General features: G+C 40.2%; 1 protein-coding gene across 8 annotated transcripts in view; it reads right to left on the bottom strand.

Moving 5' to 3' along the window:
* The window catches only part of ST7 (suppression of tumorigenicity 7), a 263,909-nt gene extending 246,648 nt beyond the window's left edge, over positions 1-17,261 (bottom strand). The window contains exon 1 of one of the 8 annotated variants that reach the window (XM_082400068.1): positions 14,806-17,261. In XM_082400068.1, the coding sequence (XP_082256194.1) occupies positions 14,806-14,956 (151 nt within the window). In that variant the 5' untranslated portion in view covers positions 14,957-17,261. The other 7 variants (XM_082400069.1, XM_082400073.1, XM_082400072.1 and 4 more) reach the window with 7 other exon arrangements.
* Positions 17,262-18,198: the final 937 nt, after the last annotated feature.

The following is an 18,198-nucleotide window of genomic DNA, read 5'->3' as shown; positions in this document are numbered from 1 at the left end:
TAAAAAAAAAAAAAAAAAAAAAAAAAAGAGTCCTTGCTCACTGACCTAAGAGATTCCTTTAAAGTTCTCTACAGGCTTGCTCAAAATTTCACAAAGAGTGACACTTAACCAAGATCCTTTATTAGATTTGGAAGTCAACTTATGGAACAAAGTTAGGGTTCTCCACAGAGTATACTTGTTACTAGTACACCTTCAATTTCTTAAAATTCAGAGGGAAAACAAATATTCCCACAGATAAATGTTGCCTTATTTTGCTGAGACGTTTAGTAACTACAATTAAAACAGTGACTCTTTTGGCCTCAGCCACAGCTAGTATGACATACTGCTAGAGCTGAATGGCCCTGTCAGTTTCTTATTTTACCACAACAGGTAGTGCAGAAAAGCCTGCCATATTTGAATGACTGCTAACTATGACACATGAGAAACTGCCCTGATCCACTGTAACATAAAAAACGAATTTCATTACATATGCCCTCTCTACCAGGAAACTCAAAATGCTTTATAGATATCTTTACAATGACATTTCAAATACAATAAGGATGTTGGCAGATATTATTTCATGATTACAACAAACAGACATTCAGTAGTGTGGCTACAAACAATCCAATAGTTCATTATCCTGCTTAGTGCAATTCTTAGATATTCTTTCTTTTAATTTATATTTTTAATTAATTTATTTATTTTTAATACAATTTTTAAAGGTAATTTCCATTTACAGTTATTACAACACATTGGCTATATCCCCCCTGTTGTACAATACATCCTTGAGCCTTACACTCAATAGTTTGTGCCTCCCACTCTCCCACCCTTATATTGCCCCTTCCCCCTTCCTCCTTCCCTCTCCCCACTGGTAACCACTAGTTTGTTCTCCATAGCTATGAGTCTGCTTCTTTTTTGTTATATTCCCTAGTTTGCTGTATTTTTTAGATTCCACATATAAGTGATATCATACAGTATTGGTCTTTCTCTGACTTATTTTACTTAGCATCATGCCCTCCAAGTCCACCCATGCTGCTGCAAATGGCAAAATTTCACTTTTTTTATGGCTGAATAGTATTCCATTGTATATATATATATACCACTGCTTTATCCATTCATCTGATGATGGACATTTAGATTGCTTCCATATCTTGGCAATTGTAAATAATGCTGCTATGAACATTGGGGTACATGTATCTTTTTGAGTTAGTGTTTTTGTTCTTTTCTGATATATACCCAGGAGTGGAATTGCTGGGTCATATGTTAGTTCTATTTTTAGTTTTTGAGAAACATCCATACTGTTTCCCACAGTGGCTGTGCCAATTTACATTCCTTCTATCTCTCTGAGTTTCATTTGTGAGCCAAATAACAAGCCCAGCTTTGAGTGCTGAGCATTAGCAATACACCTCTGAACTGAGGTAAAGAAAACCTTAGGTGGTAAAGTGAACTAAGAAAAGGACCACCAGTGCCATCGATCTTGGAAAGCCTTAAAAACACCCAAGGTTATTCATGCATTCATCTTTTCATGTATCATCACCAGCAATGACCATATGATGGAAATACAAAGATGAAAAAGTCATAATTCCTGCTCTCAAGCTCTTCCAAGTATACTCAAGAAACAGTCCCTTCCAAGAGTTCCCACCAAGTTCTCATCCTCATTCATAAAGTTGCTTTCCCATCAAAATACATGTTTTAATGAGTTCATTTGTGTTGCTTTCTTTAACAGGACAACTAGTATTATAACAATACTTGTTCTGCTTTGAACAATTTTCATTCCACATGTACAAAGAGAATATCAGTTATATAGCTGTTTATATGGGATATAACCAGACTCGTAGACAAGCCCAGGGAGCCTAACAACCAATGATAAAGCAGGCAGCACAGAGCCTGGCTCATTTAAGAACTCAGTAAACGTTAGTTCCTCATCCCTTCTAGTTTCAACCAACAGATTTTCACTCGATCTTATTTTTAAGATGTGACTTCTACCATTCATGATCCTTAATCATAGGGAACAAAATATACCTAGAAGCACTAGTGAACAAGGCAGTAAATTAGAGGATGTTCATTGTTCAGCACAGAAAGCAAGTGCAGAAACTGGGAGAAATATAACTGACGTGAGACTGTGTGTCCAAATAATAATTAACAGGAATAATGTAACTTCAATTTTACTGGCATCTGCCACTCCAAATGAATGAATAAACAAACCAGTGGATGAATGAATTCACCAATGAATGAACACAGTTCAGAGTCAGTGAAATGGACTAGAACAACCAGGTACACGATATACGATTGCTAATATTTTTGTGCTGTGCTCAAGGCTCAGTGCTAAAGGTTATCTCATTTACAGTTCAAAATAAAACTATGAAATAGAGATTACTCTCCTCATAATATAAATGAGGAAAGAGTCTTACAAAGTAATTTGTCCAAGTTATCCAACAATTGGCAACCTGGAATTTGAACTCAAATCTTCTAAATCCAATGCTCCTTTCATCTCATCGCAGCTGGTATTTTTTTCTTTCAATATATATACAGTACTTTATAGAGAAAGAAGTACTTCAGTAAAATTGGCCATAAAGCTTATTTCTATAACACTAACACTATGTTCACTCTGGCTTCTCATATAAACTTAGAAATGGTTTCTACAGTTATAGAAGGGAATATACAAATACATGAACTAAATTAATTGTGCTTAAGTATTTCTAATCACTTGAAATTATGTTTCTGTTAAGTTTCATAATGCCTGACAATATTGTTCTTAAAAATGTCCCAGCAAAGTACTTCTTCTATTACTCTATCCTCCCAGACAGACAAGAACTTTTTCCGTGTTGGTAGAACACCAAGTTCCATCCTTACAGATAATATGAGGCACTTAACTGCAAATTCCCTTGTTTGAAGTTCCAGGTTATGTTACACAAATTGGCTCCCAATGCAATCAATTTTTGACTTTTAACATCCTTTGTATTAAATTTGCTGCACAGTACAGACCAGAAGGATAGCCTTCTTTAAAATTCTACCCCTAAAAATGGATCAAAATGTATTAATATTTTGGAACTTCAGTAAATATTTCAAGGTAATCTTTATAACTTAGAGTCAGTAAACACAATTCTAAATCTTATAAGAAATTACTACATGATATATTCCAAAATCATTTCCTACAGGACTGTGTTACTTCTGAGTCACCACAACCAACTGACATGGTTTTTCATCCATTCAACAAATACATGCTAAGCATATGTTAGGCCCAAACACTCACTGTTCAAGATCCTGAGGAACCACAAGACAGATAAAACATAACAAATGAGGTCCCTACTCTCATGGAGTTTACAACCACATGGGGGGAAACCATGAGAATGCAGCAAATAAATAAACAAACAAGAACTATTACAAACAGTGCTAAGTGATATACACAGAATTCAAATCTGGTGGTATTATATGACTGAATGGTCACTGTAGATTGGATCATCAGGGAAAGCCTCTCAAAAGAAGTGAATTTAAGCAGAGATGAGAATAGTAAAAACACGATCGTGTAAAAATCAAGTAGGAAAATGTTCCGGGTGGAGGACACAGCTAGTGCAAAGGTCACAAGGTAAGAACAAGCAAGGCATGTTTAAGAATAAGAAAGAATCACAATTGTCTGAAGGACAATCACCTCAAGAATGTGGCAAAGTTCAGATAGGAGAGGTAGGTAGGGGTCATGTCACCAGACTTTGTAAGCCAGGATAACATATTTTGATTTTATTTTCAGTGAAATGGAAAGCCACTGAAGGAAGCCACATAAAATTTGGAGTTGTATTTACTAAGAATTAGAATCCAACCTGGGAAAAACATATATGTTCATTAAGTCCATGTATTTGCTTAGTTATAGACTCTGCACTCAATGAAAATTATCCCAAGGCACTGAAGCAGAATTCTGGAGCTAGAAAGGATTTTAAGGAATATAAAGCTATCATTAAACGTGTACGGAAACTGAGGGCCTAAGAAAAAAAGTATCATTCGGTTTGCTTCATTATGGTTGAGAGAAATGTCTCCAAAAATAAGTAAGGGCAAGTAAGATGGCTGGGATAGATCCTCATCTCAAAGCTGACAATCATAAAATTGTCTTTTTATGTGTTCATAAACTGGACCACCACGGATTAGATACATATGACTCACCATGGAATTCCTTAAGTTTTTGTGACAGTTTCTGACCTCGATCTAAAGCTGAAAACTTAAATGAGGCCCATACCCAGTAATGTGTTTGACCAATTCCATTATTCTAATCCCACCTCACTGGGTACACCACAACTTGGAGATTGATTCATCCAATGAATGGTAAGGAACCATTATGTTCAAGGAAGTACAGTGGAAAATGAAGAACTAGAGTCTAGTAGAAGCTGTAAAACATGTATACAGAAAGAGAGACACATATACACAAACACTGAAGCATATATTAAACATACACAACCATAATTCATGCAAGGTAAAAAGTGCCAACATGCCTCTCAGAAAATATACACTGAAAACTGGAGGAAATATCACATTGGGTTGAAAGAATCAGAAGGCAGCATGCAAGGTGGTCCTTGAAGTATAGGTGAGATTTACAGGTGGGGAAAAGATTGTAGACAACAGGCACACCAGGGTCAAAAACATAAGTAAACTGCAACAAGGCCCTCAGGACAAGAAATCCAGAGCATTAAGTTTAGAGCAACTATTTCCAATACGAAAATACTCAAATCTGAGCTGCACCTGAAGTTATGTATATTTCCATTCAGTAATATAAGTTTTGCATCTGTATTTATCATCTTAATTAACACCAAAAAAAGTTTTATAACATAAAGAATCTTAAACTTAGGTCAGACTATTATATTCGCTTTCCAAAAGGAATGAAATAGGATTTAAAGATCTTTGAAAACTTGCTTTTCAGGAAACAGACACAGAGCTGGAAAATCACTTATGCTGCTTGGTGCAAAAATGGCAAAGGTATATATTTAAGAAAAGGTGCAAAGTGTTTTAAATTCAGTATCTAAAACCTCAGAACACAGGGTAGATGAGAAAGCACTGTCAACACCACAATATAAAGCAAGTAATGGTGCTATTTTTTAAAGATTAATCTATGCTACTGTTTTTCTTGAATAATATCATGCATGACTGCTCCTATCTACAATTAATTTTCTGCCCTTCTGGAAAAGCATTGTTTTAGGATAATTAATTCACTTGAAAACTAACAAGTAACAATATAATTTGGGGTTTTTAAAAATCTTCTTAAAAGTTCATTATATTTTCAGTAAATCATAGAACTATTTTAACATTCTCCTATCTGACTCAAGGGCAGAACATCAAAAATCAATTATCAAACTAACCACTGTGTGCTATTCCTAATATGTTTGTTTTCTCCTACGTCTTTCCTAAATTCATTTTTCATTATAAGATTTAAATTTAAAAGCTCCCAACAAAACAGAAGATGGTTTCACAGGTGAATTCTACCAAACATTCAGAGAACAGTTAATACCTACCCTCCTCAAACTATTCCAAAAAATTGCAGAGGAAGGAACACTTCCAAACTCATTCTTTGAGGCCAACATCACCCTGACACCAAAACCATACAAAGGAGATTGGTTCAAGATGGCGGAGTAGAAGGACATGCTCTCACTCCCTCCTGCGAGAACACAGGAATCACAACAAACTGCTGAACAATCATTGACAGGAAGACACTGGAACTCACCAAAAAAGATACCCCACATCCAAAGACAAAGGAGAAGCCACAATGAGATGGTAGGAGGGGGGCAATCACAATAAAATAAAATCCCATAACTGCTGGTTGGGTGACTCACAAACTGGAGAACACTTATACCACAGAAGCCCACGCACTGGAGTGAAGGTTCTGAGCCCCACGTCAGGCTTCTGAACCTGGGGGTCCGGCAACGGGAGGAGGAATTCCTAGAGAATCAGACTTCGAAGGCTAGCGGGATTTGATTGCAGGACTTAGACAGGACTGGGGGAAACAGAGACTCCACTCTTGGAGGGCACACACAAAGTAGTGTGTGCATTGGGACCCAGGGGAAGAAGCAGTGACCCCAAAGAGACTGAACCAGACCTACCTGCCAGTGTTGGAGGGTCTCCTGCAGAGGCGGAGGGTGGCTCGGTCTCACCGTGAGGACAAGGACACTGGCAGCAGAAGTTCTGGGAAGTACTGCTTGGTGTGAGCCCTCCCAAAGTCTGCCATTAGCCCCACCAAAGAGCCTGGGTAGGCTCCACTGTTGGGTCGCCTCAGGCCAAACAACCAACAGGGAGGGGACCCAGCCCCACCCATTAGCAGACAAGCGGATTAAAGTTTTACTGAGCTCTGTTCACCATAGCAACAGCCAGCTCTACCCACCACCAGTCCCTCCTATCAGGAAACTTACACAAGCCTCTTAGATAGCCTCATCCAACAGAGGCCAGACAGCAGAAGCAAGAAGAACTACAATCCTGCAGCGTGTGGAACAAAAACCACATTCACAGAAAGATAGACAAGATGAAAAGGCAGAGGGCTATGTACCAGATGAAGGAACAAGATAAAACCCCAGAAAAACGACTAAATGAAGTGGAGATAGGCAACCTTCCAGAAAAAGAATTCAGAATAATGATAGTGAAGATGATCCAGGACCTCAGAAAAAGAATGCAGGCAAAGATCAAGAAGATGCAAGAAATGTTTAACAAAGATCTAGAAGAATTAAAGAACAAACAAACAGAGATGAACAATATAATAACTGAAATGAAAAGTACACTAGAAGGAATCAATAGCAGAATAACTGAGGCAGAAGAACGGATAAGTGACCTGGAAGACAGAATGGTGGAATTCACTGCTGCAGAACAGAATAAAGAAAAAAGAATGAAAAGAAATGAAGACAGCCTATGAGACCTCTGGGAAAACATTAAATGCAACAATATTCGCATTATAGGGGACCCAGAAGAAGAAGAGAGAGAGAAAGGACCAGAGAAAATATTTGAAGAGATTATAGTTGAAAACTTCCCTAACATGGGAAAGGAAATAGTCACCCAAGTCCAGGAAGTGCAGAGTCCCATATAGGATAAACCTAAGGAGAAACACGCCGAGACACATAGTAATCAAATTGGCAAAAATTAAAGACAAAGAAAAATTATTGAAAGCAGCAAGAGAAAAGTGAAATAATATACAAGGGAACCCCCATAAGGTTAACAGCTGATTTCTCAGCAGAAACTTTACAGGCCAGAAGGGAGTGGCATGATATACTTAAAGTGATGAAAGGGAAGAACCTACAACCAAGATTACTCTACCCAGCAAGGATCTCATTCAGATTTGATGGAGAAATCAAAAGCTTTACAGACAAGCAAAAGCTAAGAGAAATCAGCACCACCAAACCAGCTCTACAACAAAGGCTAAAGGAACTTCTCTAAGTGGGAAACACAAGAGAAGAAGAGGACCTACAAAAACAAACCCAAAACAATTAAGAAAATGGTCATAGGAACATACATTTCAATAATTAAATGTGAATGGATTAACTGCTCCAACCAAAAGACACAGGCTTGCTGAATGGATACAAAAACAAGATCCATATATATGCTGTCTACAAGAGACTCACTTCAGATCTAGGGACACATACAGACTGAAAGTGACGGGATGGAAAAAGATATTCCATGCAAATGGAAATCAAAAGAAAGCTGGAGTAGCAATACTCATATCAGATAAAATAGACTTTAAAAGAGGCAAGGAAGGACACTACATAATGATCAAGGGATCAATCCAAGAAAAAGATATAACAATTATAAATATATATGCACCCAACATAGGAGCACCTCAATACATAAGGTAACTGCTAACAGCTATAAAAGAGGAAATCGACAGTAACACAATAATAGTGGTGGACTTTAACATCTCACTTACACCGATGGACAGATCATACAAACACAAAATTAATAAGGAAACACAAGCTTTAAATGACACAACAGACCAGACAGATTTAATTGATATTTATAGGACATTCCATCCAAAAACAGCAGATTACACTTTCTTCTCAAGTGCACACAGAACATTCTCCAGGATAGATCACATCTTGGGTCACAAATCAAGCCTTAGTAAATTTAAGAAAACTGAAATCATATCAAGCATCTTTTCTGACCACAAAGCTGTGAGATTAGAAATCAATTACAGGGAAAAAAAATGTAAAAAACACAAACACAGGGAGGCTAAACAACACTTTACTAAATAACCAAGAGATCACTGAAGAAATCAAAGAGGAAATCAAAAAATACCTAGAGACAAATGACAATGAAAACACGACCATCCAAAACCTATGGGATGCGCCAAAAGCAGTTCTAAGAGGGAAGTTTATAGCTATACAAGCCTACCTCAAGAAACAAGAAAAATCTCAAATAAACAATCTAACCTTAAACCTAAAGGAACCAGAGAAAGAAGAACAAACAAAACTCAAAGTTAGCAGAAGGAAGGAAATCATAAAGATCAGAGCAGAAATAAATGAAATAGAAATAAAGAAAACAATAGCAAAGATCAATAAAACTAAAAGCTGGTTCTTTGAGAAGATAAACAAAATTGATAACCCATTAGCCAGAATCATCAAGAAAAAGAGGGAGAGGACTCAAATCAATACAATTAGAAATGAAAAAGGAGAAGTTACAACAGACACTGCAGAAATACAAAGCATCCTAAGAGACTACTACAAGCAACTTTATGCCAATAAAATGGACAACCTGGAAGAAATGGACAAATTCTTAGAAAGGTATAACCTTCCAAGACTGAACCAGGAAGAAATAGAAAATATGAACAGACCAATCACAAGTAAGGAAATTGAAACTGTGATTAAAAATCTTCCAACAAACAAAAGTCCAGGACCAGATGGCTTCACAGGTGAATTCTATCAAACATTTAGAGAAGAGCTAACATCCATCCTTCTCAAACTCTTCCAAAAAACTGCAGAGGAAGGAACACTCCTAAACTCATTCTGTGAGGCCACCATCACCCTGATACCAAAACCAGACAAAGATACTACAAAAAAAGAAAATTACAGACCAATATCAGTGATGAATATAGATGCAAAAATCCTCAACAAAATACTAGCAAACAGAATCCACCAACACATTAAAAGGATCATACAACATGATCAAGCAGGATTTATCCCAGGGATTCAAGGATTCTTCAATATACGCAAATCAATCAATGTGATAAACCATATTAACAAACTGAAGAATAAACACCGTATGATCATCTTAATAGATGCAGAAAAAGCTTTCGACAAAATTCAACACCCATTTATGATAAAAACTCTCCCGAAAGTGGGCATACAGGGAACCTACTTCAACATAATAAAGGCCATGTATGACAAACCCACAGCAAACATCATTCTCAAAGGTGAAAAACTGAAAGCATTTCCTCTAAGATCAGGAACAAGACAAGGATGTCCACTCTCACCACTATTATTCAACATAGTTTTCGACGTCCTAGTCACGGCAATCATAGAAGAAAAAGAAATAAAAGGAATACAAATTGGAAAAGAAGAAGTAAAACTGTCACTGTTTGCAGATGACATGATACTATATATAGAGAATCCTAAAGATGCCACCAGAAAACTACTAGAGCTAATCAATGAATTTGGTAAAGTTGCAGGATACAAAATTAATGCACAGAAATCTCTTGCATTCCTATCTCATCATTCCTAATGATGAAAAATCTGAAAGAGAAATTAAGGAAACACTCCCATTTACCACTGCAACAAAAAGAATAAAATACCTAGGAATAAGCCTACCTAGGGGGACAAAAGACCTGTATGCAGAAAACTATAAGACACTGATGAAAGAAATTAAAGATGATATGAACAGATGGAGAAATATAGCATGTTCTTGGATTGGAAGAATCAATATTGTGAAAATGACTATACTACCCAAAGCAATCTACAGATTCAATGCAATCCCTATCAAATTACCAATGGCATTTTTTACAGAACTAGAACAAAAAATCTTAAAATTTGTATGGAGACACAAAAGACCCCAAATAGCCAAAGCAGTCTTGAGGGAAAAAAACGGAGTTGGAGGAATCAGACTCCCTGACTTTAGACTATACTACAAAGCTACAGTAATCAAGACAATATGGTAGTGGCCCAAAAACAGAAATATAGCTCAATGGAACAAGATAGAAAGCCCAGCGATAAACCCACGCACCTATGGTCAACTAATCTATGACAGAGGAGGCAAGGATATATAATGGAGAAAAGACAATCTCTTCAGTAAGTGGTGCTGGGAAAACTAGACAGCTACATGTAAAAGAATGAAATTAGAACACTCCCGAACACCATACACAAAAATAAACTCAAAATGGATTAGAGACCTAAATGTAAGACCAGACACTATAAAACTCTTAGAGGAACACATATGAAGAACACTCTTTGACATAAATCACAGCAAGATCTTTTTTGATCCACCTCCTACAGTAATGGAAATAAAAACAAAAATAAACAAATGGGACCTAATGAAACTTCAAAGCTTTTGCACAGCAAAGGAAACCATAAACAAGACGAAAAGACAACCCTCACAATGGGAGAAAATAGTTGCAAACAAATCAATGAACAAAGGATTAATCTCCAAAATATATAAACAGCTCATGCAGCTCAATGTTAAAAAAACAAACAACCCAATCCAAAAATGGGCAGAAGACCTAAATAGACATTTCTCCAAAGAAGACATACAGACGGCCACGAAGCACATGAAAACCTGTTCAACATCAGTAATTATTAGAGAAATGCAAATCAAAACTACAATGAGGTATCACCTCACACCAGTTAGAATGGGCATCATCAGAAAATCTACAAACAACAAATGCTGGAGAGGGTGTGGAGAAAAGGGAACCCTCTTGCACTGTTGGTGGGAATGTAAATTGATACAGCCACTATGGAGAACAGTATGGAGGTTCCTTAAAAAAACTAAAAATAGAACTACCATATGACCCAGAGATCCCACTACTGGGCATATACTCAGAGAAAAGCATAATTCAAAAAGACACATGCACCCCAATGTTCATTGCAGCACTATTTACAATAGCCAGGTCATGGAAGCAACCTAAATGCCCATCGACAGACGAATGGATAAAGAAGATGTGGTATATATATACAATGGGATATTACTTATCCATAAAAAGCAACGAAATTGGGTCATTTGTAGAGACGTGGATGCATCTAGAGACTGTCACACAGAATGAAGTAAGTCAGAAAGAGAAAAACAAATATCGTATATTAACGCATATATGTAGAATGTAGAAAAATGGTACAGATGAACCGGTTTGCAGGGCAGAAATTGAGACACATGTAGAGAACAAATATATGGACACCAAGGGGGGAAAGCGGTGGGGTGTGGGGGTGGTGGTGTGATGAATTGGGAGATTGGGATTGACATGTATACACTGATGTGTATAAAATGGATGACTAATAAGAACCTGCTGTATAAAAAAATAAATAGAATAATGTTCAAAAATTTAAAAAAAAAACCATACAAAGGTATCACAAAAAAAGGAAATTACAGGCCAATATCACTGATGAACATAGACGCAAAAATCCTCAAAAAAATGCTAGCAAACCAAATCCAACAATACATTAAAAGGATCATACACCATGATCAGGTGGAATTTATCCCAGGGATGCAAGGATTTTTCAATATCTGCAAATCAGTCAATAGTGTCAGCTTCCCTAAGGAAGGAGGCCTGAGCCACCCACGGCTTCCTAAAAGCAGCTCTAGATTCAGCAGCCTCTCCAGGGACATGTGCTTTCATCATCACAGGAAGAGGCAAGCACCATAGCGCTTAGGAACAGCAAAATTAGTCCCATTAGAACCCATTTAGATCTCCCTGAAAGGACAAGTTCCACCATAGGAGGGTCCAATGTCCCCTTCTCCCCTTACCTTCTCACAGAAGTGGCAAAGAGAGAGGTACTCTCTGTGTGCTTCTCCTTTACCTTCTTTTATGACTAAAATGTACGTAAAACCACACTGAAAACAGAAGTCCAGCATCACTGGGATAAATAGTCTCCGGTTCCCTCTGTCATGTGTCTGATGAGATTCAGCCCAGACGGCCTGAATCTCATATCTCGTCTTCATATTTTCTCTATCTCTTAGAAGCCCAAATGAGAAATGATCCTAATGCTAATTAACAAAGGTGTTTGTGAGAAATACTAGATTTAAAGTTGCTGGGAGAGGACCTAACAAGTTTCTTCCTTAAAAATTACACATATTGGGACTTCCCTGGTGGTGCAGTGGTCAAGACTTCGCACTCCCAATGCAGGGGGACCGGGTTCGATCCCTGGTCAGGGACCAAATCCCAAAAGCTGCAACTAAAAGATTCCCTCACGCCGCAACTAAAGATTCCGCATGCCACAACTAAAGATCCCGCATGTGGCAAAGAAGATCCCAACACCTGCAACTAAGACCCGGGGAGGCCAAATAAATAAATAAATAAATATTTTTTAAAATTACACATATTCCCAATAGGTATTTTGCTTCTTGCCTGTTCTGTATAAAGCATTGGTATGTGGCTCTTATGGGCACATGCACACATATATACACGTAGATGATTATATAACCTGCTTTAAGAAAATGTAGTATTACAAATGTGTGTTCTGAAATAAAAATTTTAAATGTGTATTAAATGAGAAACGTTCACATTTTTTAAACCTTACAATGAATTTTTTGGGAGAAAAAAATCAAACCCACTTACCAATAAATATAAGACTCCATGGCCTCATATATTCAAGCAACTTCTTAAAATAACAAAACTTTGGGGACTTCCCCAGTGGTCCAGTGGTTAAGACCCTGCCTTCCAATGCAGGGCGCCCGGTTTCCATCCCTGGTTGGGGAACTAAGATCCCACATGGAACTAAGGCCCCACATGCTGCAAGGTGAAGGTATCTTAGAGATATATTTGCCAAAGGCAAGGAAATCAAAAGCAAGGAAGAATACTCTGATAAGCAACCACTCTAACAGATGGAAAAGCCAGAAAGCTATCATCACTAGGATGACTGAATCCAAGGGCTGAGCAACTCCTATAAAAATGGCAAGATGATGCAGAATCCTATCTGTACCCCAGGAGTACCATCCCAAGGGATACTATGAAACAAATGTGAATATGAACATGAGTTCAAGTTAAAGAAATCAAGGTATATGAGGTTTAGTATTTAAAAGCACAAGTAGGGACTCCCCTGGTGGCGCAGTGGTTAAGAATCCGCCTGCCAGTGCAGGGGACATGGGTTCGAGCCCTAATCCGGGAAGATCCCACATGCCGCGGAGTAACTAAGCCCGCGCACCACAACTACTGAGCCTGCGTGCCACAACTACTGAGCCTGCGTGCCACAACTACTGATGCCCGCGCACCTAGAGCCCGTGCTCTGCAACAAGAGAAGCCACCGCAATGAGAAGTCCGCACACCACAAAGAAGAGTAGCCCCCGCTCGCAGCAACTAGAGAAAGCCCATGCGCAGCAACAAAGACCCAATGCAGCCAAAAATAAATAAATTAAAAAATTAAAAATAAATAAATAAATAAAAGCACAAGTACCTAACAAAATGACTACATTACCTCAAACATTCTAAAAATTGTTTTAGTGCAGTTAACAACACAGAGGAAAATGCATTTCCAGACCCCTGACTCCCGGAGTATGTAAATCACACGTTAGGTAGAATACATATGTATTCATTCAAGACTGTAAGGATTTCTCAAATTACTGTGAAATTTTAAAAAAGAAAAGACCTTTCTAACGAGTCCCACAACTATTTCCAGACTTCAAGAACTGTAACCCTTCCTGCAAAATATACTTTGCGTTTTTGATTTGTCTCCGGAGTGTCACTGTTGGTGTGAGTTTTCTCTGTGGTTGTTTTTTAATGATTCAGTTGGCTGGCTGCAAGTTTAAGATCCTGTTTAATTACCTTCTGCACTTACGACCGTGGAGAGGAGACATGGCGGGGCTCACTTCTTAGCATGTGGAGCTTTATCTAAGATCCTGAACATGACTAGTTACCAACGCCTTATGCAGACGGGGAGAAGGGAGAGAGAAGGGCTAAGACCATTTAAAACCATCATAAATTCCAGATTTCCTGTCTCTCCTTTTGTCCCTTTGACATTCCGTCTGGTAATCTGACACGTCATCCATAGCCCTGATAGTACCTTCGAGAAACCCCCTCCTCGTCTAAAAGACAGAGACGCCTCTTCGCCCGCAACTCAGGGGGCTCTCAGGCGGGCAGTCCTGGCCCCAGGTGCGGGGTCGACTCCTTCTGGGGGCTTCGCCGCTGGGCACCCCTGAGCAGCACCCTCACGGGGGCGCCCGCGACCGGCCGAGTCGCGCCGGGAGCGGGAGGCACGCCTCGTCCGACTACACTTCGGACGCTCTGCACCCGCAGCCGACAGCGTGTGAGGAAGGACACGGTACAAATCTGAGGAGCCCTCGGGTTTCACGCGCAGACAGCCAAGGGGGCGTCCGCGGGGACTCCCTCCCTCCCGACCTCCGTCTCCTCGGTCGCCGCCCGACGAGCACCTTGGGCGCAGAAGCGGCAGCCGCTGGCCGGGCCCGCCTGCCGGCGCAGCTCCTCCTCCGCGGGGTCGGCGGGCCGCGGAGCCGCGAAGGCCGCCAGCCGCCCTCGCACGCCCCGTCTACCCCGCCAGCCGAGGCGCCGCGTCCTTGGCGGGTGGCCGCGGGTGGCCGCGGGCATCCGGTGCGCGGGACCCGGCACGTCCTCGAGCGCGCGCCCGGCCGCCCCCGCTGGTCGCGGCCCCGGGCGAGTTGCACTAACTTTCCGGGGCGGGGGAGGGGCGAGCGCCGCGGGCCCGGCTGCCTGGGCCTTACCTGTGCTCAAATTGTCGTTGATTTTCAAGGGCACCCGCAGGATGTAGACCAGGAAGAGGACGATGAAGAACCATACGGTCCAGAGATAAGTCCAAGACCAAACTATGCAGGACTTGAGCTGCTCCAGAAAGCCCGTGCCCGCTTCAGCCATTTTTCCGGCGCTGCTCTCTGCTGCCGCGGCTCTCGGTGTCTGCAGGGATGATTCACCGGCCCGGAGGCGCCGCTCGCGCCGCCGCTGCCGCCGCCGCGGCCCCGGCGCCCCCGGAGCTCGCCCGTCGCCCGGGACGCGGGCGCGGCGGGAAATCGCGCGCGAGCCGCGGGCGCGCTTGCCTTTTTTTCCCAGCCTTAATGCTAACTCTCTGAAGGCCCCCACAAGTGGCTTTCGTGGAAGGATCACGTGGCCTTTGCCCCTCACGTTCTGATGCCATTTATATTATGCTAATATTTAGAAAGACAAGCCAAGTGGCGCGCTGAGGGGAACTCTTGACATATGTTGAGGGTTTCCTGTATGTCAGGCACTGTTCCAAGGTCTGTATAATCTCACCTAATTCCTTCAACAGTCTCCATTATATAGATAAGGGAAACTGAGGCACAAAGTGACTGAGCAGTTTACCTTCACCTCGAGCCAAAATTCATTTGCAGTGCGATGGATGCCAGCGTACGAGGTCTTAAACGCAACGCCCTACTCCTTTCTCTCAGAATTTAGGTTCAGAGGGATGAATAAACCCGGAGCAACTAGAAAAAAATTAGATGTGCTCCTGTCACTGGTTAGTAGGCCTGAAGATAAATCATTCTGTTAAGCAAGATTTGGGTTGCACACTATTTACCTTTGTTTTGTCTTCCTTGAAGCCGCACAGGGGGTTTCCAAAGACATCTTGACAAGAAGAATGTTTATCTTCCAATCTGGGGGGTGATGACAGTTCAAACAACTCTCAGCCTGTTTTTAATATAAACAATTCTCCGGGATAATTTTGGCTTACTCTGAACTGGCTACTTTAAACAAGAAGTAAATTATAAACGTTTTTTGTCTGTACTGAATGAAACGTTGCCTTTACCAAATGAAAATTTAAACTCTGTTTCTGTCCATAAATAATTTCACTTTCTATGTATTGGATAGTAATAAAGCAATGGCAGGTAACCCAATCTACAGCCAAGACATTTTTAGAATTCTGAGCATTAAAGAGAATATTTTATTATAAATTTTGTTTTGCTTACTTGTCGTTTCCGCATAATAAAACAAGCTCCTTTAACTTTTTACATGTATTTTATGTATTATGGCATACATAATAGAACTACTCTTACATTTTCACTAATTCCGATCTCACTCTCAGCTACTGGTTTCTCCATATATTTGATCTACTAGAGCGGTGAGACAGGCAAGGATAAGAGAAATTGACACACACATACTTTTTTATAGATATTTATTGCAGCATACTACCAAACAATTTTTTATGTAACAATGATGCCTGGATTCTCAGTAGAATAAAACAACATGAGTACATGAAACATCTATTTTATGTGATGATTAAGTAACCCACCAGATTCTCTACAATAGGTTTGCCTACTTAATTTAAGTGAATAGCCTGAGGCCTGACTTTTTGCTGTCAGTGAACCTCAAAGAAGGGACATAAATCTGACTCAGTTGAGCCACAGTTTTTTGATTATCTACTAGGAGATCCTGTAGGGTCAGCCCTGTCTTATTCATCATTGCCTCTCCCTGATGTGCAGCCAGAGATGGGGGTTGGGGTTGGAGACATGTCTTTGTGCTCGGATACAGAATTGAGTGAGAACAAGATCTCGTGAGAGCCTCAGCTGCTTCAATATGGCTGGAGTGCAGGCTCTACATGGAGTAGTGTTGAGAGGGATAAAGCTGAAGAGTGTCTGATCTTGAAGGGCCTTGTAGAAATGCTAAGGTGTTCACAGTTATTTGGCATTGCACACACTAATCCAAATGACCAAGATTTATGTAGGTGGAAATTACATATTAAGGAAGTAGAACTGACAGGCCTTCGTGACTGGTAATATAGGCAGGGTAAAGATAAAGAGTGAAGGGTGGCTGTTGAGTGGGACCATTCATGAAATAGTGACATCCCAGATATGTCCCACCACCACTTGACCATCTCTCAGTGGGCTGGTGCACAGTCACCCCAAGGTCATCATATCCAAAAGTGAACTCATTACTTCCTCACCCCCAACTGCTCTTCCTTCTAGAGTTCCATCAGGGAATGGGCATCATCACCCTTCCAGCTCCCTAATTCAGGAATCTGAGGATCATGCCATCCAGATTCCTCCCTCTCCCTCACCTCCTTTCCTCCTCACATTCAATTGGGCATCAATACTTCAAGGTGGGACTTCCCTGGTGGTGCAGTGGTTAACAATCCACCTGCCAATGCAGGGGAAACAGTTCGAGCCCTGGTCCTGGTCGAAGATCCCACATGCCTCAGAGGAACTAAGCGCATGCAGCACAACTACTGAGCCTGCACTCTAGAGCCTGCAAGCCACAACTACTGAGGCCATGTGCCACAACTACTGAGCCTGCGCTCTAGAGCCTGCGAGCCACACTGCTGAGCCCGCCGTGCCACAACTACTGAAGCCCGTGCGCCTAGAGCCCGTGCTCCACAACAAGAGAAACCACCTCAATGAGAAGCCCGTGTACTGCAACGAAGAGTAGCCCCTGCTCACCGCAACTAGAGAAAGCCCGCACACAGCAACAAAGACCCAGCACAGCCAAAAATAAATAAAAATAAAATAAATCAATTTAAAAAAAACTTATTACTCTATTCTTCACTAAGCTACTCAGTATCTTTACTCTTGGGAAGATACTGTAAGATGGGCTGGTTTTTCAGTTGCACTTTAAATAGTGTAGAAATGATAATAGTATACTTTTCTTTTTATTCTTGATACTCAAACCCAAGAGGGTTTTTTTTAATACAGCACTTTTAATCAAAATAAAAATTCATTGTCTGAAATTTTCTATATATGTAAAATAGCATCAGTTATCCCAACTTTATTATTTTATTTTAAAACTGCATGTTTTTGGTCCATGACTGGCTAGAGTTTCAGGAACCAGAGTCACATCTAGACATTTCTTTGCTAAAAATTACAGGATTTCAAAAATACCCAGAACCAGTAATAACCATCATATAAAATAATTCCAAGAGAAATACAAAAATAATATGCTATTTACTGGCTATGTCATGTCATGTTATTTTGTGGTTTTGGCTTCAAATTTCAAGTTCATGCACACAGACCTCCAAAGCACCTGACAAATTTAGACTCCTCAGTTAAACAATCTGTTGCATTGAAAAAAATTCAGAAATTGGGTTAAACTGATGTTATAGAATTATTGGTAGAATTAAGAAAAATCGGATAGTCATGATATAAGCTTAAATT

This window comes from Balaenoptera borealis (assembly GCF_965194805.1).
Source record: "Balaenoptera borealis genome assembly, chromosome: 7".
In the NCBI taxonomy this organism is placed as follows: Eukaryota; Metazoa; Chordata; class Mammalia; order Artiodactyla; family Balaenopteridae; genus Balaenoptera; species Balaenoptera borealis.
This window is presented reverse-complemented; position numbering and strand designations above follow the sequence as displayed.